This window comes from Elephantulus edwardii, unplaced genomic scaffold (genome assembly GCF_000299155.1).
Source record: "Elephantulus edwardii isolate Elephantulus edwardi_28Jun2011 unplaced genomic scaffold, EleEdw1.0 scaffold00161, whole genome shotgun sequence".
NCBI classification, from domain to species: Eukaryota; Metazoa; Chordata; class Mammalia; order Macroscelidea; family Macroscelididae; genus Elephantulus; species Elephantulus edwardii.
The window spans coordinates 6323877-6347988 of record NW_006399911.1 but is presented as its reverse complement, the minus strand read 5'-3'; the positions used below and the strand labels follow the sequence as shown (position 1 = coordinate 6347988).

Here is a 24112-nt window from a genome sequence, read left to right as displayed (position 1 = left end):
TGCATGTTTTCACACTTGGCGCTGGAGCACGGAAATCTTTCGTGGGTAAGACTGGCCAGCAGGAGGGAGGACAGCAGAGGCAGCTGGTCATTTATGTCATCTGCATTTGGTCCGAAGCACAATAAAAAAAGTTCAAAAATATATGCGAGACATTTTCAGCCTGGGAGGCAAAAGTGGATAATGAACTTGAAGTCATCCTTCCAAGTCTGATTGTCGCCAACATGCCTCGACTCTCCAGAGAAGTGAGGATAAATACTGGACCATGCAGAGAAGTCAGAGGGGTGGCAGAAAGTCAGACAGACAGACATCAGTTCTGCGTTGCCCCCACAATGTCAATCTCAGCTTGACAGGCTCAACTCTGAATCCGCACTGACCAAGGGCATCATAGAGATTACAGAGATAAGCAGGTTATTTTCTACCTCAAAGCCTGATGAGGCAGATGCAGGGAAATCAGCAGCTGGCCCAAACCCTCTGAGACCACCTCCTTTCTCTTGTAGAAGATCTGTCCTAAAAATCTACTTTACAAGGTAAACAGTTTTACCTTACAGAGAAAGAGTCTTAAACTGGGTATCTGCAATCTCTAGTAAGGGGTCACTACACTAGTTTTCCAAGTTCACCAGAAAACACCCTCCAGCCTCACCCTTAATAATAAAACAAAAGCAGACATTAATGTCAATGTTTGTGCTTTCAACCAGAGCAAAGAATGTCCTCTGTGGGGAAAAAGCTGAGGCCACTGCAGCCATAGCCAGCACTGAGAAGGTGCAAATAAGGCTAAAAAAATTTAAATGGATAGATTTACCTTTGTCACCAATTCTGGTTATCAGCTTAATGAAAAAAAAAAAAAAAAAAATTTAAATGGATAGATTTACCTTTGTCACCAATTCTGGTTATCAGCTTAATGAAAAAAAAAAAATCCCTTGTTTCTACAATTCTGTCAGTGACAAAACAAAAATAAAAGTTTTAAATTGGGACATTCCTAGCACTTTACAAAGTGGAATGAAATAATACAAAATTAAAAACCATTGTTAACCAGAGGTCCACGTGCCAACGCAGCGCTCTACTGTGTGTGGGGGGGGACCTCATGGGGGAGTCGGCTCAGCTCCCGCCTGGGCAGCTCAGGGGTGCTTCCCCTCCTCTGTCCACAGGGAGACAGGGCTCAAAACAAAAGAGCCCCCATGCTGCCAACTTCACTCTGCTCCTTCACAAAGATTTCAAAATACTGGTAGATGATTGTGACGGCGAGCAGGATTCCCGTTCCAGAGCCGATGGCGCCCAGGAAGTCGGCCAGGACTGAGAGGGCACCGATGCACAGCCCACCAAAGGCAGCCGCCGTGGGGATGTATCTGAGGAGAACAGGGCGGTGAGCAACATCACACCATCCTGCCTGCCCGCTGCCTTCTCCTAGCCAGAACACCTGTCAACCTGCCCTCTCCCAAGCACCATGCCCAGCACAAGGGCTATGTTTATAATAGACTGTGTGGTCAGTAAGGGTGACGGGAGCCCCCAAGGGAGTGGATGTGACCAGCCCAAATTAAGATGTACGTGCTAAACATACACAAGGGCTTGCAGATTTAGATTTAATAATTTTTGTTACGCTGATTATAAGCACAAATGACTCTGACAGGGTTAAAAGTATGATTAAAATGAATTCCACTTCCTTCTTATCTTAATGTGGTTACTAGAATACCCAAGTTAATACTTGCGAGGCAGGGGAAAGACAATACTTGTTCCTCACTTTAATCAATAGTGCTGCACATCTAGAGGCTGAGTATTAAACAAAGTGTCTACTCTATTAGGCACTAAAAAATAATCCTAAATTCCTAATACTAGCTTTCCTTATGATCTGGTCAGACTATCTGATTCTGGAAACAAGTTTGAAAAGGTCACAGTGTGACTAATGTATTGTCTATGGTTGCTCTCACATTCTCAGAACATAGCTGAGGAGTGTTGAGAAACTGAATGGCATGAGAAGCCTAGGTATTTATAACCCCAACCTTGCTAGCAAAGAGGCTATTATGTGTGAAGCCAATGTGAATAGTAAAGTGTCATTAAAATATCCTAAGAGTCACTGTACACTTTCCTCGTCCCACCCCTCCCCTGCCCATTAGCAGGCCACCTCTCTCTTCTGCCCCAAACCTCCCAGTTGTCTAGCTGGCTACTCTGTCACTTCCTCATTCCCTATTTCCTAGAATTGACTTTCCTAAAGGGCCATGAGCTCCGATGTCTTCCTCCCACTTTAAATACTATCTGCCCCTCAGTGGGTATTGAGGCTTCTCATGGCCAGTTTCTGCCAGCTTATTCACTTTTACCTTGGGTCCTGATGGATGCTCAGATTCATCATCTGAGTGTCCAAAGCTCAAAGCCTCCAGCCCCCTGAAGAGCAAAGCCCTTTAGAAGCCTGCCTATGTGGACATGAGAGAGGTACCCCTGAAGCCTGTGTCGTCAGTTGCAGGGGTACCTGATGCTCCTATACAACATGTCTATCCCTTTATACTGGGGGATCCTTTGAAGAGAGGGGCTGTATGTGTTCATTTTCACAGTCCTGTCACTAGGGCTTACTTATTTAATGACTCAGGAGACTTTTCTACCCTATAACTCAAAAGATGAGGTCTGATGAACCATAAATTTAGATAATGCCAAGATGAACTCACTATACTGATGGGTGAGGAAACACAGTTGGTGCCAAGTTAGGGTAATGTGTATAAACAGGATGCTGGGGGAACGTGGCCCAGCCACTCACCGGTTAAGTTCATGGACCATGGAAGTTTCTCGGTGGCCTCTCATCACCATCTGCTGCTCCTTTAGCTGCTTTGCAACCTGTACAGGGCCGAGGAAGGGAACATTTGATTTTGAGTTTGAAGTTGGAGGGAAGAAAGACATTTCATGACAGTACTAAACATTTATAGACTTTCCTTCCTATCACCAATTATGTAGACAACATTAAGCAATGTCCACTGGAGGAGGTTAGAAGTGACTTTATAATGTCAACGTGACAAGCTGATGCCCTCCTATCAGCAGGAGGTAAGAGCAACTATCTCCTAACATAGAAGCCTTTCTGGAGCACAAATCTAAACTTACATCTTTGGCGGAGGAACCAGAGACCTCAATCCACGTTTTGGAGAAGAATGCACAGGAGCCCAGCATGAACACTATGTACACAATCGCATGGACGGGGTCTTCTAACACAGAACCAAAAGACTCTGGAGGGGACAGGTAATAACACAGGCCACCAACTGGATAAGCACGTGCAGGGCCCCCAGAAGAGGTATCCTGGAAGGAGAAAGCAAGCCTGTGAATGCTGCCTCAGACCTCATCTGCAAGACCAAGAATTCTGAACAGATCAAAAGAATATACTTTGACTTAAACACTCACAGTACAGCTTTCACAGAGAAGAAAATGTAATATGCTAAATTTGCCAAGGATGAATGAAGAAAGTATTTTTGAGGTATTTGTAATTAACTAGGATGCTAACTTAGTAAGTACACTTGAAAGCAATTACACTTACAGACCAAGTTCCCAGAAGGCTAACGAGCAAATTGCCACTGAAGCGAGCTGACAGCATCTGGGAGATAACGTACAGGTTGGACACCAGGGCCGACTGCAGGATGATGGGAATGTTGGAGGTGTAGAACAACTTGATCGGGTAGGTGTTGTACTGACCACGGTAACGGGCTGACTTGATTGGTAGGTCCACTCGGAAGCCCTGAGAAGCCAAACAGAACCAGAACGCCTCATTCACTGTTGCTCTGTTCCCGGGCTATGCAGAGACAAGCCAGAATGGCCAGGTCTGCTGTGGGGTGGGAGGCATGGGCTATGCAGAGACAAGCCAGAATGGCCAGGTCTGCTGTGGGGTGGGAGGCTCAAGATGCCTCCAGTCTGAAACGGTCCAAGCGTTTAGGCCCCTTTCCCCAGTAGAGGGCACACACAGAAGGTTCCAGGGAAAGTTTTAGAAATGTTTCAAAGCAAAACACAGTGCAAAGCTTTCATTTTTTGAAAGATCAAAGCCTGCCACGTTTCATCACCCTGTGAATGCAGGCAAGCTTGGAAGTATCCATACCCATTCTCCCAGCAGCCATCTCTTCTCAGTAAGTGTGCTGTTATTACTCATGCTTTTACATTGGTTCCTGAACAAGGCCATCAAGCTGCCTTCTTCATATCCCTGACCCAGTCCCCTCAGATATTTTTCATCATAAAAGAAAATTCAAACTTTTCTAATATGATAACCTCCTCCTCAGAAACCCTTAGAGAACAGACTTTCTTTTGTTATCACAAACTACTAGTAACTAGAACAAGCCTCAGAACAGACTTAAAAGAAATTATTATTGCTTTTAAATTTTTATTTTATTACTTTTTGTGTGTGTACCGTCAAATCGGATCTGACTGGTACAGGAGGAGATTGCCCCTCTTTCTCCAGTACAGCATCTAGTGGATTCGAACCACATACCTCTGGGATTGCAGTGCAGCTTCTTGCCACCTGGCCACCAGAGCTCCCTAAAATAAATTCTTAATAATACTGTGACAAATACAGGAGAAGGGCTGGCTTGTTATCCCTCAGTATGTAACTAAAAGTCACAGCAGAAGGAATAGACCATTTTACTTGGTTTTCAGTAAAATTATTTGGCTGATATACAACTACTGAAACACATTTCAACTACTTTTCAATATTAGAATACAAAGTGGACAATCAAAATATACAAATAGATCCAACTACATAAAGAAAAGCAGATGACTAGCAACCTTTAAAGGCAAAAAAGTATGAAGGGATTTTCTACAATCTACGAAGTTGGACAAGGAACACAGTGATGCAGTTCCAGAGCGAGACTACCAAAGTTACCTCTGCTAGAACTATAGATGTTTCAGGAGTTTTATAAGTTCTCTATGAGTCACAGATTCTAACAGCAAGAGCTTAAAGAGCTGTCATTCTCTAGAGCTAGAAGCTAAAAACATGGTATATCTTCTGATAGGGCCAATTCAAGGGACTATGACTCTACAAACTTTAGATCTGCCTTACTTTTGTTTAGCTGATAGAACACATTTGTTCAGCTCTCAATGGAACTCAATTCTCTGAACGCATTCACATAGTATCAGTAAACTCTGGGTTGTGAGTGGGCACACTGAAATTCAGACCATCACAATTTTCTAGGCTTGGATTGGGACGTACCTGAAAATAGATGACCACTGCAAACACAAAGATGGTGGCAATCAGGTTCATGAGGTTGGGGAGATTCTGGCGGTAGAAGGCCTCACGAAGGGCTCGCACCTTGTCAGTGCGTGTGGCCAGGAGGTGGAACAGTGCTATTATGGCACCTTCAAACTCCATTCCTGTTGGTGAAGGAAGGAACACATTAGGTAAAGGAAAAAACAAAAAAATGTGACATTGTATTTCTAAGTGGCCAAAATAAACAGGAAAAATAAACCAGTTAAGAGAATCAATTGTCTGTTGTTTCATGATGATCTGCATGTTACTGTAATGCTGGAAATGATACTGCCAGCATTTCAAACCCTAGTAATGACACCTATGATAGAAAGGTTTCAGTGGAGCTTGTAGACCAGGACTAGAGTGGCTCTGGTGATTTACTTCTTTAAAAAAAAAATAAACAGTGAAAACTTTATGAACAACAAGGAAACACCGATACAGTTCTGGAAGATGAGCCACTCCAAGTAGAGGGCACTAATGACAGGGGAGACCTGCCACCTCAATAAAAAGCAGACCATAAAGCCTTCAGGACCTTCATCTGTTGATACAGCATGACTCAAAAGGTAAAGACACAAATATTCATTAATTATGTGAATATGGAATATATGAAATATGAATTACGAAAACTGGGAATTATAACGAATGGGATACATAAAGGTCAATATTCTAGGTATTACTGTATGCTGTCAAGTTGGAACTCACAGTTGACCCTCCAGCAGGTTTTCAGAGGTACTAATTTGCAAGGGAGGGACTGCTCATCCTCCTCTCACTGGTGGATTTGAAACTCATGCCTTTGGGATTGTAGTGCAGCTTCTTAGTACAAGGCCACCAGAACTTCCTATTGGGTGTTAGTGAGTTGAAACTGGCCATCTAGAATCAGATAATCATTTGGTTTACTGTCCAAATTGAAAAGTGTTGCACTCACTTTAAAAAACCATTTCAAGGTCATCCTGAAGCGTAACACTGTCAGTGACAGGATAATATCCATGCGTTGTTATGGGCTGTCAAGTTGCCTGCGACTCATAATGACTCTGTGCAATAGTTCTTAACTCTTGTCCTATCCTGAGCCAATCTCATCATCTCCAACAGACTTAATCCCATTTCTTCAGTCACTCTATCAATTCATCTCATCTAGGGTCTTCCTTCCTGTGCTGTCCCTCCACTGTTCTAAACATGATGCCCTTCACCAAGGAACGGTCCCTCCTGGCCACATGTCCAAAGTATGGGAGACAGAGCTTCAAAAGCCTTGCCTCCAGAGAGTAGCCTGGTTTTACCCTCTCCAGGATAGACCTGTTTGTTCTCCTGGCAGCACATCGTTATGTTCAATACTCTTCTACAGCACCAAAATTCAAAGATATCAATTCTTCTTCTATTATCTTTAGTCACTGTCCAGCTCTCTGACGCAGAGCAAATATACTGAAGATCGTGGCCTGTATCAGGTGCACCTTAGACTCCAGATGAAATCATTACTCTTCAGTATTTTAGAGAGGTTCCTGACAGGAGAATTTCCCATTGCAATTCATCTTTGATTTCCTTACTGCCGGTGTTAATTATGGAACCAAGCAAATTGAAACTGTTAACAATCTTTATCTCTTCTCCATCTATCATGAAGCTCCCAGTTGGCCCAGTGTTTGAGAATCTTTGTTTTCTTCATATAATTTTTAAAAATTTTATACTGGTTTACATATAATGTTCATAAAATCCATACACATTCTTTTTCATACCAGATCCTTCTCCTTTCATTTACCCATCGCTTTCTTCAACCATAAAATTGTATGATCCTTTATTAAATACCCCACCCCGATCCTCACACTACTCTACAATAATGCTCTTGTATAATATTTGTCCTTACGTGACAGAGTTAGTTCACTTAACATAATGCTCTCCAGTTCCTCCAATGTTTAGTAGTAATTTACAAAATCATTGCTCCTGCATGCTGCATAGTATTCCGTTCTGTGAATGTACTATAATTTTTGAATCCATTCCATTGTGTTTGGGCATCTGAGCTGTTTCCATGCCCTTGGTATGAATATTTGTTTTCTTGATGTTAAGCTTCAATCCATATTGAAGCCTGCAGTCCTTGACCTTCTGCAGCAAATGCCTCAGATCCTTCTCAGTTTCAGCAAGCAAGACTGTGCCATTTGAATAATGCAGGCTGTTGGTGAGTTTTCCTCCAATCCTGATGTCACATTCGTCTTCATAAAGCCCACCCTCCCAAATAATTTGTTCTGACTATTGCTTCCTGGTTCAAGTTTATGTTTTGCATGAGTATAATTAAGTATTCTGGAATTCTCATTCTCTTCAAGGTTAGCCACAATTTGTTGTGATCCACACAGTTAAATGTAATACCCATAAACCTATAAAAACTATTACTAGTAAAACGATATATTTACCAATTTGCACACTAACGCAAGTACCAAAAATGAAGAAATTTAGTCTTTTTACTGATTTCTGCAATCTGAAGTTGGTAAAAATGGAAACCGTAGATCCACCAACAATTACAGGTGGTTAGAAATGGCAAAGATTGGTACTTGGGAAATATGCCCTTGGTGATAAAAATGATGCCAGAGATTGCAGGATTAAATTTTATACAATCACTGTTTTTCAATTACAAATATCTCTTCTGGATAAAATATTAGGAAATAACTTATTAGCAATATATTTTTGGAAGCAGGAGCGACATCCACTTCCTAAACAACATGCCACCAGAAACTCTATATACTTTGAAAATTGTTGATCGTTGTAGAGAGGCTCAGGCCTTTTGTTCACAGGGTCGCTATGAGTCGTGCTCGACTAGAGGGCAATCAACAACAAATAACATATATGGAAATTATACCTTGCAATTTTAATTAGAATATACAGGAATCCATTTCATTACATGTGTAGAGACAATGGAGAACTTTAGTCTCATCCTCAGAACAAGTCCAGGGCTGACTGTGGGACAGACCAGTACTGCTTATCAAGCTGAAGGTGAAATAAAAGAAAACAAGCTCATGAGCCCTAAACCTTGACTTCAAATGTATCCCACTTCAACTCAGAAACCATCTCAAGAGTAGGTTGATGCACTGACTACTATAATGACCAAAGACCAGACAAGTGGTAGGATGACATCAAATATGAAGAAAGCAAAAAGTTACTAAAACAAATATAGGAAAACAAGAGAAAATACCGAAATGGTGATTAGATGAAATTCTGAAACTTGTTCTTGAACAAAGACTAGCTAAAGCAAATGGAAGATGGGCAGCAACAACCTAAGGTGTAACTACTGGTCTCCCTTTGTCTGGAACAAAAAAGAAAGATTTATCATAATTAGTTCAAATTGCCAAAAGATCAAACAGGTTTACCCTAGAAAGGGTGAAACTAGGCTGCTCCTTAGAGGCAAGGATTTTGAAGCTGTCTCACATACTTTGGGCAATGTGGCCAGGAGGGACAAATCCCTAGAAAGGGTCATCATGCTTGGAAGGATGGAGTGTCAACACAGGAAAGGAAGACTTAGAATGAGATATACTGACTGACACAGTAATTGGACTAATGGGGCAGGGTTGTCAGTCAGGTAGAGTGGCTCAGGATAGGGCAGAGTTCAGAGCAACTGTACACAGGGTGTCACTATCAGTCACAAGCAACTTGATGGAATGTAGCAATAACAATAACACCAGAAAAACTAGATAGTGTCCTGCTACCATGGCTGACCACACTAGAAGAGGTCAGAACAGGAGGGGAGGAGAGGTTATCCCAGATAGGGTCGAGAAAAATGTGAAACAAAACTTAAAAAACCATACTAGAATAGCCAATAAGGTCAAAAGAGCAGCCCAAGGATGATGCCCAAGGATGAAGCCCAGAAGGCAGGAAGAGGTAGAAGGATTAAACCAAGTAAGAATTACAGGGAGGAAGTGGAAAAGTGAAAACAAAACATATGCGAACAGTTGAAGGAAAAGCCCATCTGTTTTGTAAACTTTCACTCAAATCACAATTAAAAAAAAAAGCAAATGGAAGAGATGAGTAAATAAAAGAGCTGAATAGATTTCAAAAGATAACTTGAGAAAACAATACAAAAAGTATTGTAACGAAAAGTACAAAAATACCTGAACTAGAAAACCAAAAGGGTTTTCTCAGGTTACCGTTTCTCAGGCTAAAAGGAGTGAAAACCAACTTCAAGCTGAAATACTGACGGATTTCATGGGCAAAATATTAAGCAATGCAGGAAGCACCAAAAGGAGATGGGAAGAATGTATGTTGTTGTTATGTGCCGTCAAGTCACCTGTGACTCATAGAGACCCTATATGCAATAGCTCTGAACCCTGTTCTCTCCTGAGCCAACCTTATTGTCTCTGACACACCTACCTTCATTACCCTAGTCACTGAGTCAATCCATCTCATCGAACATCTTTCTCTCTTGTGCTATCCCTCCACTTTCCCAAACATGACATCACTCTCCAAGGAGTGGACCCTCCTTGCAACATGCCCAAAGTATGTCAGGTGGAGCTTCAGAATCCTTGCTTCCAAGGAGAAGCCTGATTTGATTCTCTCCAGGATGAGCCTGTTTGTTTTCCTAGTAGTCCATTTTAAATTCAATATTCTTCTCCAGCACCACAACTCAAAGAAATCAATTCTCTTTCTATCATCCATAGTCACTGTCCAGCTTTCTGATGCATAGCACATAATTGTGAAGCCCATGGCCTGGATCAGGTGCACCTTAGTCTCTAGACTGGCATCATTGCTTTTCAGTATTCTGAAGATGTCCCTGACAGCAAACTTCCCAATGCAATTCATCTTTTGATTTCCTGGCTGCTGGTACCAAGAGTGTTGATTGTGAAGCCAATCAAACTAAAGCTGTTAACAATCTAAATGTCTTCACAATCTATCATAATGCTGCCAATTGGCCCAGTGGTGAGAATCTTTGTTTTCTTGATGCTGAGCTTCAATCCATATTAAGGTGCTTCAGGTCCTCCTCAGTTTCAGCAGGGTAACAGCATGTACTCAAGAAATGATGGATCTGAAGGAAGATGTCTGGGCTGCACTGAAGGCAGTAGTGAACAAGGCTCTAGGAATGGATGGAAAGCCAACTGAGATACAATAAATGGAGGCAATGGTGAAGTGCTCACTTGTCAGTGTCAAGAAATTTGGAAGACATCACCTGGCCACCTGACCAAGAGAGATTCACAATCATGCCCATTCCAAAGAAAGGTGATCCAAAACAATGCAAAAATTATCAAACAACATCATGAGTACCACACCCAAGGACAATTCTGCTAATGGCAGTTCAGAAACAGATGCAGCAGTATGTCGACAATCAACTGACAGAAAAACCCAAGCCAGATTCAGAGGAACACATGGAACAAGAGATATAATTACCATTGGATCTTTGCTGAAAGCAGAGAAACTGAGGAAGGTAATTACTTCTATTTCATTGACTATGCAGAGTAACTTGATTGTGTAGATGTAACAAATTATGGATAACCTTTCAAAGAATGAGTACTCCAGAACACATCATTGTGCCAATGGAGAGAACGTGAACACAGACTGAAGCAACTGTTTAAACAGAAAAGGGGAATACTGCATAGTATAAAATCGGGAAAGGTTTGCTTCAGGATTATATCCTCTCACGATAGTTATACAATATCTGAACAAATAACCTGAGAAGCTGGACTATACAAAGGATTGGAGAAAGATTCATCAACAATCTGAGATATGCAGATGACACAATCTTATGTCCTGAAAGCAAAGACCTGAAGCACTTACTTACAATCAAAGACTACAGCATTCAATATAAAGAAAACAATAATCTTTACAGCTATATTAACAAGTAACAGACACACAGGGAAAATATAAAGTTGTCAAGGATTTAATTTTATTTGGATCCACAATCAATAGGTTTGGATGCGGGATTCAAAACAGCTAATAACATACCGCACTGAGCAAATCTGCTGTAGAGGAGCTCTTTAAACTGTTAGAAAGCAAAGATGTCACTTTGAGGTCAGTTTTTCTCCTAATATCCTCACTTAACACTTCAATAACTTTTTTCAGACCTGGATTACTATGCAGTTGCTTTTTCTGTCTCTGTCTCTTCCCATTCTGATTCTGGGGAAACCATCTCTGTGAAGCTCTGGTTTCCCCTATTAGTGCCCTACTTGAGGAAGGACTGTGGCTTCCTTTGCCAGCTGTTTCTAGATTTCCAAGCCTTTATCAATTGTGACACTTTCACTTCCTACTTTATATGTCAGCATATCCTCCTTCATAGGTCAAGAGATCTGATGGTTCTGCTACACATTTGTACTGCCAATCTCCCTTCATCCTTTCACAGCCATCACTGAACATTCCCTTCTGGCTCCCAGTTTCTCCCAAGTGGGCCTTAGATTTTCTAAGCTCCTAGAAGGAGCACATGTGATCTTGCTCACCCTTCTCTAAGGCTCTCCTGACATTTCCCACTTCAAGTTATACTCTTCAGCTTTGTAATTTGTTGAATACAGGATGGCCTGTTTTCATCTTAACTCACTGCTGTCCAGTCAGATCTCATATATAACTGATCTTGCAGCAGGTTTTCAAAGGCTGTCAACTGCACTGGGTAACAGTGTCACTAATGGGACTGTAGAGTCTGGTGATACAGTACATGTGTTGGGCTGCTAACCAAAAGGTTGATGGTTTCAAATGATTAGATACTCTGAGGGAGGAAAGATGAGCAGTCTCCTCCCATAAAAATGTACAGCCTTGGAAACCTGATGGAGTCACTATGACATGGCAAATGTGGAGTTGGTGTTTGGAATGAGATTATATGGTTTCTGTGGCAAGGAACTGTTTCTAGAGCTCAATTCAAAGAAAATGCTGAGGTACACATGTATACATAATATATGCATGAATTTCTACAATACGTCATGTAAATACAAGAGCAAAATATTAACGTTTGAGACATATCCACGATTTTGTGTTATTTATTCTGTCTCAAGTAACTGTAACTACCCAGGCCTAGAGAGGAAGAAATGTGTGTGAACAGCCAGGATTTCAACTGAGGTGGAACTCCTCATGTCCAGTGCTCTCTTGAAAAGTTGTCCTTTGTGTCACAAAGAACTCTGCTTTAATAATTTCATTTCAAAATATAAGACGATGGATGTACAAGGAAGGCCACTCTTTGATGTTTTAAACAGCACATAGGAAAAAGTTAAATAAGTTAAATGTTCTCCAGAATACAATCTGACTTACTGCTGTTGAGCTGTTCAAATGAAGCAGGATTGCAGATGTACCTAAAACTGAAGTGGTTTTTCAGGGGAATGGGGAAATTTTTATTCTGTACATGTTAATAGTTTGGTGTGGTTTTTTTTTTAATACGAAATATAGAACACTATACAAATTTATGTGTCACCCTTGCACAGGGGCCATGCTAATCTTCTCTGTATCACACCAATTTTAGTGTAAGTGCTGCCAAAGTAAGCATTGTCAATACATTTTATGGAATCTTGTCATAAGGAAAGCCCAGGGTCCTTACCTCGGCCAGTGTTGACAGTGGTGGGACTGAATGCTTTCCACACAATGGTCTCACAAATGTTAGTTGCAATGAAGAGTGAAATACCAGAGCCTAGGCCATACCCTTTTTGTAGGAGTTCATCCAGTAGGAGGACAATCAATCCAGCAACAAAGAGCTATGAAAAGTAAAAGATAAAAATAAGAAATCCAAATAGACAATAATTGTTGCTTACCAGGAACATGATCCTTCCTTTTTCACAATCACTTTTCTGTTACAACCCAGAAAGCTGGGTCAGAAAACCACCCTCAGCCCACAGATTATTGGAATAAATCTCTCTCTCTTTTTTTTTTTAAGGTCAAAGGGCAAGCACAGGGCCTTTGGCTTCTTCTTAGAAAGAATCCTTTCTAAATGTGTAGTTGAGATTTATCTGAGACATAAAAATGTAAGGGATTAGACAGCCAGAAGCAGGGTGGGTGGCGTGAGGGAAAAAGTGTTCACAGAGTGATTACCTGGATGGTAATTAGTAGGCAGATTCCAGCACCCATTTCAGAGGGGTCCCCATACATCCCAGTCATCACATACACGATAGATTGGCCAATAGTAATGATCATGCCAAACACTAGAAATCAAAAGAAAACTGTGTCATATGTGGTAGTAAATGACTCGCTTACTAAATACCCAGTGATTGCCAGGAACCTAGGAGAAGAAACACTGACATCGTCTATAAAGAGCCTGATCTAATTGACCAAATTAGAGAAGTGTCTAATTAGCCACAGCAGCAAAGCACATGATGATGTAAAATAGTGCCAGGGAGGGAAAAAAGCATACTTTTTCTTTAATTTTTCCTTTTCCTAGATTAACTGTCCTTTTTGAAAAGTGAAAGACTTAAAAAGTTACACATCTGGTTTGTATAAAAACCCAATTCCAGAGGTGCACGGTTCAAATCCACCAGATGCTCTGAAGGAGGAGGAACAATCACCACCTGTACCAGTCAGATCCAATTTGACGGTACACACATAAAAAAAAAAAAGGAGAAAAATTACTGAAGAAAGAATTCAAAAGCACACCATTTGGTGATTTTTCAAACCCTCAGCACCTAAGTTCAAGGTCAGGCCACTCATATGGACCATTAACATGTACACAAAGGGATCACTTTTCACATCTTTATATTACTCATTTTTTTACCACTAAACCCCACCCATTTATTAGCTAATAATTCCATTTGGCAGAAGTAAACACAGCTGTGATATACTGTCTATTCAGCTCTCACAAGGTTGACTTGAGATGAGGCAGTGGTATCCCCTGAAGATCTTTGAACTTCAGTTTGTGCCCTTCAGTTCCTTGCAGCTGTACAGTAAGGGTTATTTTTCTTGCTAGCTGATGGTTGGAAATTAGTTCTTAGCTTCTTTAGGATGTCTTCAGCTCCTACTCAAGATGGTCCTCTTACAACATGGCAACTTAATTCTCTTGGCCAGCATATCTAGGAAAATATCCCTTTTCATTATTCAAAGCCAGCATATCTAGGAAAATATCCCTTTTCATTATTCAAAGCAAGCTGATTACGAATCTTAATTATCTTGCAAAATTCTGTCACCAATGCCATGTAAGATAATCTAGTCAGTCATAGAGAGCTCTGGTAGCCAAGTGGTTAGGGAGTTGCACTCTTGATCCAAAGGTGAGTGGCTCCAATCCATTAGCTGCCCTGAGCAAGGAAAACGGGCAATCTCTTATGTGATTTATGGCCTCCGAGAACCCACCAGAGGGTCAGCTGTGAGTTGATTCTCACTAGACAGCAGTGAATGAGATGGCCATATCATGACTCAAAGCAACGACTGTCTAGAGCAAATTAGGAGTAGATGGACTTCAGACCAAGGTCTTCGTGTTTTTACTTATCTTGTAATTTTCAAACTGGTGAAACCCTAAGTTTCTAAACAGATGTGTCCTGGGACTACTGTAGGAATGACGCTAATTGTAGGGCTAAATGCTTGATAATGCAGCAACTTTTATCTCTTCTATGTGGTTGAAGAGATCACCAGACTACACTTAGCTCCATCCTTAAGGGTAAAGAAAAACATTAAAAATAAAAGTAAGAAATGTTCCTGAACTAGTGAGCTTATCAAAGGGAATCTGGCCAAACTACTGAATAAAACATAAGATTTCTTCATTATTGATATTGTGGTCATGTATATTTAAAGTTGATTTCCAGTGGCTCTTAACATGAGTTGGAAATCAATTTGTATTTTACTTTTACCTCATGTGGGAGCTCTTTATGCTCAAAAGGACCCAATTTCCTAACTCTGCCCAACACACATCAAAATTATATCCATCATATTCTCTGCCCACCCCCTGCTCTCTGACCAGCCTGTTTTTCTTTCCACAGTTATGTGTTTCAGAACATCTTTCCAAATGGTAAACTATTTCAGATAGTAAGTGTCAGAGCTCTGTTATTTCATTTTGTTTAAAGTCTTACATGAAAAGAAAAAAAAGTGAGAAATGGCTTTTATTTCCCTCTCTCAGTGCATAGGAACCAATTGACAGTGGAGCCTCCTCTCGGTTTCTGAGGCTACAAATCAAATGGAAGGAGTGTGCCCATCTTTCTTCTGAACAGCGCCGGGATTTGGACAGTTAGACATGCTGCCTTTGGGTGAGCAAGGCAATGCCCTATGGACCATGCCACCAGAGCTCTGTTAGTACAGCTACACATAAAAAATTGAGAGTACCAAGAGGTCTAAGAAATCATTAAATTGTCATCTCATGCAGAAGCTGAACTAAAATGTAGTCTCTTTTGTTTTCCATGCAGACAATGACTAGCAAGAGAATATATAATTTTGATTGAATGGGCATCAGTGTCATTTGTCTTCATATCAATATAGTCTTCAATTGTCTTTTCTCAAATTTCTTCTTTGATATTCGGCTATGGCTATCACTGAGATTCACTGTATTCATCCACAGCCCCAAGTATAGTTATTATTTCTAGCAAAACCATACCAAAGCAGTATTTGTCAGATTCATGTATGATTTGAAGGATAGCGTGAAACACAATGCATATAAACTTTGTAAGCAAACCAATTAAAAAAAAGCTTTAGGTGACATATAAGCTGTACTTTCCTCAATTCTGCTAGTCATGACAATCTTGTAAAATGTCTCCGAAGTCTATGCAAGCCTTAAGTCAGACATCTGGGCTGTAAAGGCTACATCTAGTAAGGTATTTGCACTTCTAATATCTCTAGGAATATGAAACTTCATGAAAAACCTGATGCCATTAGCTGCACCCTGATCAATCTCACCTCTCATATGCCAAGAAAGTGGTGTGGTACGATCTAAGCAAGGCAGCCTGTCAAGCAATGAACTGCTGGGAAGAGACATACATTAAGCAGAGATTATCACCATCACTAAAGAAATCATGCAGTTCTACAAAGTGTTGATGTTGACACCTAGCATTCCTTTCATCCAGTTGAGTTGTTGCTGTTGTTGTTAAGTGCCATCGAGTCGCTTGCGACTCATAGCGACCCTATGTACAACAGCCCTGAACTCTGCTCTGTCCTGTGCCAATCACACTGTCTCTGACACTCCCATCCTGATTATCCCAGTCACGGAATCAATCCACCTCATAGAGGGCCTTCCTCTCCTGCGCCGTCCCTCCACCCTCCCAAGCATGATGTCCCTCTCTAAGGACCGGTCTCTCCTCACAACATGTCCAAAGTAAGTTAGACGGAGCCTCAGAATCCTCGCCTCCAAGGAGCCACCCGGTTTTACCCTTTCCAGGACAAATCTGTTTGTTTTCCTAGCAGTTCATGGAATTCTCAATACTCTTCTCCAGCATCACAGCTCAAAGGCATCAATTCTCCTTCTATCCTCTTTGGTCACTGTCCAACTCTCCGATGCATAACAAGCGATTGCGAAGACCAAAGCCTGTATCAGACACACCTTAGTCTCCAGAGAGACACCATTGCTCTTCAGTACTTTGGAGAGGTCCCTAACAGCTGACTTTCCCATGGCAATGCGCCTTTTAATTTCCTGGCTACTGGTGCCAAGAATGTTGTCTGTGGAACCAAGCAAACGAAAGCTGTGTACAATCTCAATCTCTTCACCATCCATCCTGATGCTGCCAATTGGTTCAATGGTGAGAATCTTTGTCTTCTTGACATTGAGCCTCAATCCATATTGTAGGCTGCAGTCCTTGACTCTCTGCAGCAGGTGCTTCAGGTCCTCTTCAGTTTCAGCAAGCAGGGTTGTGTCATCTGCATAACGCAGACTGTTGATAAATCGTCCACCAATCTTGACCCCACATTTCTCCTCATAGAGCCCAGCCTCCCGGATAATCTGTTCTGCATATAGGTTGAAAAGGTATGGAGACAGGATGTACACATGTCAATTAACACTGTAAGGTTCTTCAATGCCTCTGACTGTCATGCAGCTTTTGTATGTAACTCCTCATTCTCCCATTCCCATTTTATTGTCACAGCCAATGGGCTATTCATAAAAGCTGAAAAATTGTGAAAATGTATATTAACTATTAATTTTTAAACTTTCATTTTGGGGCACCTGAGTTATGTGGCAATAGTTCAAGATTCTGCAACAGAAGACCGATGTTCTGTCTTTGCCATAGAGAGGCAACTGTTTCTGCTTCTTGAGAGGGCAGACTACTCACAGCTTTGGGAACAGCATCTGCATGAGGTGTGAGCAGTACCCTGAATCCGAGACTCAGCATAGGGTGGGTTCAACTTGCCCAGGTCTCGTTCTATTTCATGTGGTTTTTAAGGCTTCCAATTTAATCACTTTTGCTACCAAGCTATTTTGTAATAGCAGCTTTCCTTTTTTGTAAACTCTTCTTCTCTGGTATCTCATTAAAGTACTGCTACGCATAATGGAACTGACACACATTACTACAAAGATCTCAAAGTATGGGTTTCTATTTTTAGTAACACAGACCAAGATAATCTGCAAAAGGTGAACCAAGGTTTTTACATCATACAAAGAAAAACTCCCAAAACTTCGCAACAAATTAAAACTCTCAGGGGAGCTCTGGTGGCCTAGTGGTAAGGAGCTGCAACTACAATCCCAGAGGTGCACGGTTTGAATCCACCAGATGCTCTGCCGGGAAAGGAGGGACAATCTCCTCCTGTACCAGTCAGATCTGATTTGACGGTACACACAAAAATAATAAAATAAAAAAACCCAAAAAAACCAAAACCTCTCAACCAAAGAGGAAGGAACAATATTCACAATATCACTTACATTTTTGGGCTCCATTGAAAAGAGCTCGGTCTTTTGGTGTATCACCAACTTCAATTATTTTTGCCCCAGCCAAGAGCTGCATGATTAGGCCCGAGGTGACAATGGGAGAGATACCCAGTTCCATCAGTGTGCCTTGATGTAAGAGAGAGAAGAAACACAGGAAATATTAGCTTCGAAAAGCAAAGTATTATCAAGAAAACAATGTGCAAGACTTGGCTGGGTCCCTCTTACACAAATCCAATGTGGTTCACTTTGGCAGTAACATTTAATTCAGGGAATAACTCCAAAATATCAATGAGTAGTATAAAATTCAATTCCTCCGGGCCAGAACACCAGGCAATGTCTTATTCTGTTAAGAAGTCACATGGTGTCTAAACAGAGTGTTGCATTTATATTCACTGTAACAGATCCATTATGGTTTACAGAGATAAGAAAGGTTTACTTCTTCATCAGTTAATAAAAAATGATAACATTAAAATAATTTCCAGAATGTGGAATGGGGGCTTGTGCAATTGTATCTATATCTAACTATGAATAAATCTCTACTTCCATTATACTAAAATGAGCTATACTGCCTACTGACTTGGAAAATAATGTGAACTATAAAAATGAGTTACTCAAATACAATGATCAACACTAGCACATATTAAAAAATTTCCAATAGGTTACTAGTTAGTGTATACAAAACAGTATTACATATTATTTTTGACACATACATACAATTTATAGATAGAAGATACAGCTGAGAAATGAATTACATATTCTAAAGAATGTATTATAACAACACAAAGACAGGTAAGAATGCTACCATCTCATGTGTATAAAATGTATTCTAGTTTTCCCAGATTGTATTCTCACAACACAGACTTATCTTGTTATTACAGGTTTTATACAGCACTCACACAATTTCCAAAATGAAAGCATGCTTGAATCTTGAATCCAGTATTTAATGAGGCCAAGCAGCATAACACAGCATTGTCCTTCACTCTACTTTTCAGGCCACATTCTTAATTAGGCCAGTCAAGTCCACTTTGTACAGAATTAAGCACAGAAAGTTAAAAGTCATACCTCTGTTGGAGGCAAGAATCACTCTCATCCAATAAAAAGGGTCAGCTGAATCTGAAGACATGATGCCAAACAAGGGAATCTGGAAACAAGCAGAGGAAAGTAGCCAATGCATCTGCTGCAACTCATCCTTATTCCCTATCCCAACAGTGGGACATGAGACATATGTTACCTGGCAACATACTAAGAAGATAAAGAGAGTGATAGCAGTCCACAGCACTTTCTCTTTGAACTGTATCTGTAGAAGAGAATGAAGTGAAATAAATTATTTGTACAAGCAAATTAATAAACATGGACTCAACTAAGATCCCTCATTCAACTTAGAGAAACCTTTCACACTTTGAACTGAAAGTATACTGTATCTTTCTGTATGTGAGGCTGTCATAAGCATTACCTTATTAACTCTCACACAATGCAGCACTATTTCATTGACTCTGTAACGAGCAAAGTCTGAGAGAGGCTACACAATTGTTGCTACTGTTGGTTGTTGTTGATTCTGACTCCTGGTGACTCCAAGTGTGCACGTGCGGCCAGTGCTCCAAATGCAGCACAGACACACTGAACTTTTTCCTTTCTACTGGTTACTCCATCACATAAGAAATTAAAACTAGGTCAAGGGAAAGCAACGTCATTTCAGACTAACTAGTAATGTGACAGTGAATGCTGGCGGCCTTGTGTGTTAGTTGTGCTCCCAAAGCAAAAGCAGGCAGTTCGAATCCACCAGCTTCTCCAAGGGAGAAAGGTGAGACATCTCCTCCTGTGTGACTTATGGTCTCTGAATGCTTGCTGGGGGGTCAGCTATGAACTGGTTCCAATTTAATGATGAAGTAAAGTAGTAAGTTTTCAGAGAAATGGAGTTATTAATGGGGCAAAAAGGAAATGGATAAATTTTACAAAATTCCTCCTTTTCAATAATCTAGTTTCCTCTCTTAAATACAACCAAATTCAACACTGATTCAGGAGATCTTTATCCTAGTCCTGCCTCGCCTAGTCTACCTCTTATATCACCCAAGCCCATCAACTCCTACCTCACTACTATAGTTTCTCCCTCTAAACCATACTAAGACCTTTACCAAAGCAAGTGCCCAACTCATTTGCCCTTCCCAACGAATATATTGCTCTCCACCTACCCTTTGCAGAAATCAAAACCAAAGCAGAACTCAAACTTACTGCTGCCTAACCAGAGCTGACTCATAGCTGACCCTGAGTGGGTTTCTAGGGCTGTGAACTGCACAGGAGGAGACTGCCCATCTTTCTCCCTCAGAGCCTCTGCTGGATTTGAACCACCAGAGAGCTGCATTCTTTGTGTTAGTGCAAACCCCTACAGAACAGGCCACCAGGGCTCCCAGCCTCAAGCACAACTAGCAGTCCTTCCTATCTTCTTTGCCTTTGCATACTATGTATTTCTTCTTCTTGGAACTTCTCCCCATTCCTTCAAGAAAACATCTATTCCTCCTTCAGAACCTTCCAAGCTTAATTTCTTCCTGAGTCACTGCTATACCTTGCATATATTTCCACTGCTGCACTGAACACACTTAATTACAAGGCCAAGGTCATACAGCTATAAAAGAGTTTCGAGGAGTGAAACCCAAGCTTGCCTGACTCCAGGGCCCCTGCCCTTTCCATTATGATTAGGAGGAAAGCAAGGTGCTTTGAAACTTACTAGTGAAATTATCCCATTAAAGGCAGTACATATGTAGCGCATTTATGCAAAATGATTTTAAGTAAAAAAAAAAAAAAGCATTCCAATATTCTAAGTGTCCAGATTGACAACAACCAAAACATCAAAACATCTGTGATTTTGTATTAATAGTCTAGAAAAAGGGAGAGACAAAAATACTATTCATTCTTTTTAACTTTAGAACCTAAAGAAACTTTTCCTCATTGTTTAACAGCCGTATTTATATCCATAACCTTCTCTTGAGCCACAACTGAGCAGCAACAGAATACCGATAATGATTCCACACGATCTTTCTTTCACTGCTTTAATGTGGGCTGTATAAATTAGCTTTCAATGAAATGCCTTTCTTTGCAGTAACGTGACAATCTTGTCTTAAAAAGTGCAGGCTCGTTTGTACAGAGTTAGAACCCCGAATTTCTTCTAGCAGCTGGGAATACAGAGTATCCTAGGAAAACTCAAACATGCTATAGGACCTTGTGAGGAGTCTACAAAGAAGGGTAACTCAGTCTTGGTCTCCTGGCTGAGGCCGCAGAGGCCAGGATGGCTTCTGGGGACTTTGTTCACTGAAGCAACATTCATAAAACTTGGTTGAGTACCGCCTGCCGATTTCAGTGGGAATCCCCACACCCAGGCAGGTCACCTCTCTGCAAAACTTAGGCGCATCGGAGCACACCCAAAGACATGCCGGGGAGAAGAGCGTGCCATCTGGCGTGTTGAAGCCATTTTAAATTGTATGGTAAACTTCACCCCCAGACAGTTTCACCGAGCAGCCTCGGAGGGCGACCTGGGGCACTCACCTTCCTCTCCGGCTTCTGAATTTCCGGCAAGATGACACAGAAGGGTTTGATGACTTCCAGAAATTTGACTTGGAGAGGAAGAAACAAGAGGAGTTAGGGTAAGAGAAAACCTCCATTCTAACCCGCGAAGCCTTCGGCACAAGATGAGCAAGGAAGCAGGGGCACAAAGCAAGACGACCGAGGGGGCGCGCGGGGCTCTCGAGGAGGACCGGGGGGCGAGGCTGTGCGGGAACCCGGGCAGGCTGGGTTGGGAGGCGGCCGCGCGAGGGGAAGAAGGGTCGGATCCGTCCCGGCGGTGTCCGCGCTGCCCCTTCAGGGACTCACTAGCCATGGTGTCGGCGGTTCGGGTTTCAGGTCACGCTTCAGCTCCGCTCCGAGGAAGGTAACACTGCCCACAGCTCGACCGGCTCCGGAGCGGGATCTCCGGCCGAGAGACACGTCAGTATAGCCCCGCGGAGAACGGCGCGGGGCGGGGCCGGGGCCGGACCCTAGGCCGCTTCCGTTTCCTGCCACGCTCTCTGGACGGCGCCGCGCCGCCTCGCTGAGACTACAACTCCCGACATGCAGTGGAGCGGCGAGACCAGCCGGCGGGGCGGGGCGCGGGGCAGGCTGGGAGCCGGGCGCCGCGGACGAGCCTGTCGGGCATGCTGGTTGATTGTGTCTTTAGAGAAACAGAGGGCGACCCTTGGTTCCGTTTATGCGCAAGGCCCCGCTCTCCTGCGGTTCACAGCGTAAATCACTTAGAATTCACATTTCACTTTTGCCCGCAACTTCGCTAAAGTGAAAACCCTTTTTGGGCAGAGACCTCGTCGGCGGTTCCTGCTTTTTCCGAAGTCCACCTCTACTGCCATCTCTCGGTCTTAATCTTTTTATGTCTCGTTTGCGCAGAAATCTATCCCAAAGGACAGGCTTCTTTGTTTCTTGATAGTAGTGATCACACTGTTTTTGTCTTTTGAGTCTACCCCAAGGAGGGCAAAACCAATCCCCATGTGTTGTTATGTGCCCTCGAGCCGCCTGCGACTCATAGCGACCCTGTGTACAACAGCTCTGAACTCTGCTCTATCCTGAGCCAGTCTCACTAAGGCACAGCGACCCGCCTTACCCCAGTTACTGTATCAATGCATCTCATCCGGGGTCTTCCTCTTTTGCGCTGTTCCTCCACCCTGCAAGCATGATGTCCTTTTCCAAGGACTGGTCCCTCCTGGATACGTGCCCGAAGTATATGAGACGGAGCTTCAAAATCCTTGCCTCCAAGGAGGAGCTTGGTTTCAACCTCTTTAGGTCAGACCTGTGTGTTCCCTTAATGGTCCAAATGTTCAGCACTCTTCTCCAGCATGACAACTTAAAAGCATCAGTTTTACTTCTGTCACCTTTAGTCATCTGTCCAGCTCTCTAATCATAGCAAGTGATTACAAAGACCATGGCCTGGGTCCGGTTTACCGTAGCCTCCAACTGATGTCCTTGCTCATTAATACTCTGGAGAGGCCCGTGACAGCAGATTTTCTCAGTGCAATCCGTCTTTTGATTTCTTGACTGCTGGTGTCAAGAGTGTTGATTGTGGAGCCAAGCAAGCTGAAGTTGATACAATCTCAAATCTCTTCACTGTATATCTTGATGCTGCCAATTGTTCCACTGGTGAGAATCTTTTTTTTTCTTCTTCTTCTTCTTTCTTGATGTTGAACTTGAATCCATATTATTTTTTTTTTTAATTTTGTGTGCGTGTACCGTCAAATCAGATCTGACTGGTACAGGAGGATATTGCGCCTCCTTCTCCGGCCGAGCGTCTGGTGGATTTGAACCGTGGTCCTCTGGGATTGCAGTGCAGCTTCTTGCCACTAGGCCACCAGAGCTCCCTAATCCATATTAAAGATTGCAGTCCTTGGTCGGCAGCAAATGCCTCAGGGCCTCCTCAGTTTCAGCAAGTAAGATTGTGTCATCATCTGTATAGAACAGGTTGTTAATGAGTCTTCCTCCAATTCTGATGCTGCACTTCTCATAAAGTCGAGGCCCCTGAATGATCTGTTTCACATATAGATTGAAAAAGGTATGGAGATAGGATGTGTCACTTATGCACACCTTTTCACACCTTTCATAGTGTTTCCTTACTCTTTTGTGACAACTGCCTCCTGGTCCAAATACAGGTTTTGCATGAGCATAATCAGCTGTTCTAGGATTCCAATTCTTCTCAAGGTTAGCTACAATTTGTTGTGATCTGCATAGCCTTTGCATAGTCAATGAAACAGTTATTCCTCTGGTACTCTCTTCTTTCAGCTAAGATCCATGCTGGCATATTTGGCAGTTCTTAGTGTCTGTAAAAAGAATGAAGGTGGCATGGGAATGGCTGCCTCTGAACTCTTGTACAGTCCCCAATCAGAAAATCCATGGCAGGCAGGCAGATAGTCATTGCTAAGAGTCAGAACCCACTCTTAGCTGACCCTTACTGAATTTTCTGGTGATGTAAATGCCACTGGAAGAGTTGGACTATCAGTGGATTTTACCCACTAGAGAGGAGTGTCTTTTGGCCAGCAGTGCAGTTCTGCTGCGATTATGCAACCAGAGCTCCATATTTCCAGAAGGGGCCAGTGCCTGGAGAAGGACATCATATTTGGAAAAGTGGAATGTTGTGAAAAAAAGAGGAAGAACCTCAGTGAAATAGACTGACAAAATGGCAGTCACAA

General features: G+C 42.1%; 1 protein-coding gene and 1 pseudogene across 2 annotated transcripts; both read right to left on the bottom strand.

Annotated features, from left to right (window-relative positions):
- Positions 1-1156: 1156 nt before the first annotated feature.
- Positions 1157-21808, bottom strand: SEC61A1 (Sec61 alpha 1 subunit (S. cerevisiae)). 2 transcript variants are annotated; one of them, XM_006895173.1, is made up of 12 exons: positions 21759-21808; positions 21435-21502; positions 19129-19194; positions 18960-19038; positions 17892-18023; positions 13163-13272; positions 12675-12828; positions 5162-5322; positions 3506-3703; positions 3079-3270; positions 2741-2817; positions 1157-1343 (listed from the first exon to the last, which is right to left on the bottom strand). In XM_006895173.1, exons 1-12 carry the CDS (start codon positions 21763-21765, stop codon positions 1157-1159), a joined length of 1431 nt encoding a protein of 476 aa, XP_006895235.1. In that variant the 5' UTR covers positions 21766-21808. The 2 variants fall into 2 exon arrangements, with proteins under 2 accessions (XP_006895235.1, XP_006895236.1); XM_006895174.1 differs by lacking the exons at positions 19129-19194; positions 21759-21808 and having other exon boundaries at positions 21435-21497.
- On the bottom strand, positions 15406-17327 carry LOC102870451 (annotated as a pseudogene).
- Positions 21809-24112: the final 2304 nt, after the last annotated feature.

What these genes read in the sequence shown, in the direction of transcription:
- SEC61A1 (XM_006895173.1), bottom strand. An exon ending in CACTGTCAACACTGGCCGAG is followed by an intron (nt 5,323 to 12,674) that starts GTAAGGACCCTG and finishes CTTCACCAACAG; the next exon opens with GAATGGAGTTTGAAGGTGCC. An exon ending in GCCTTCTGGGAACTTGGTCT is followed by an intron (nt 3,271 to 3,505) that starts GTAAGTGTAATT and finishes TTCTCCTTCCAG; the next exon opens with GATACCTCTTCTGGGGGCCC.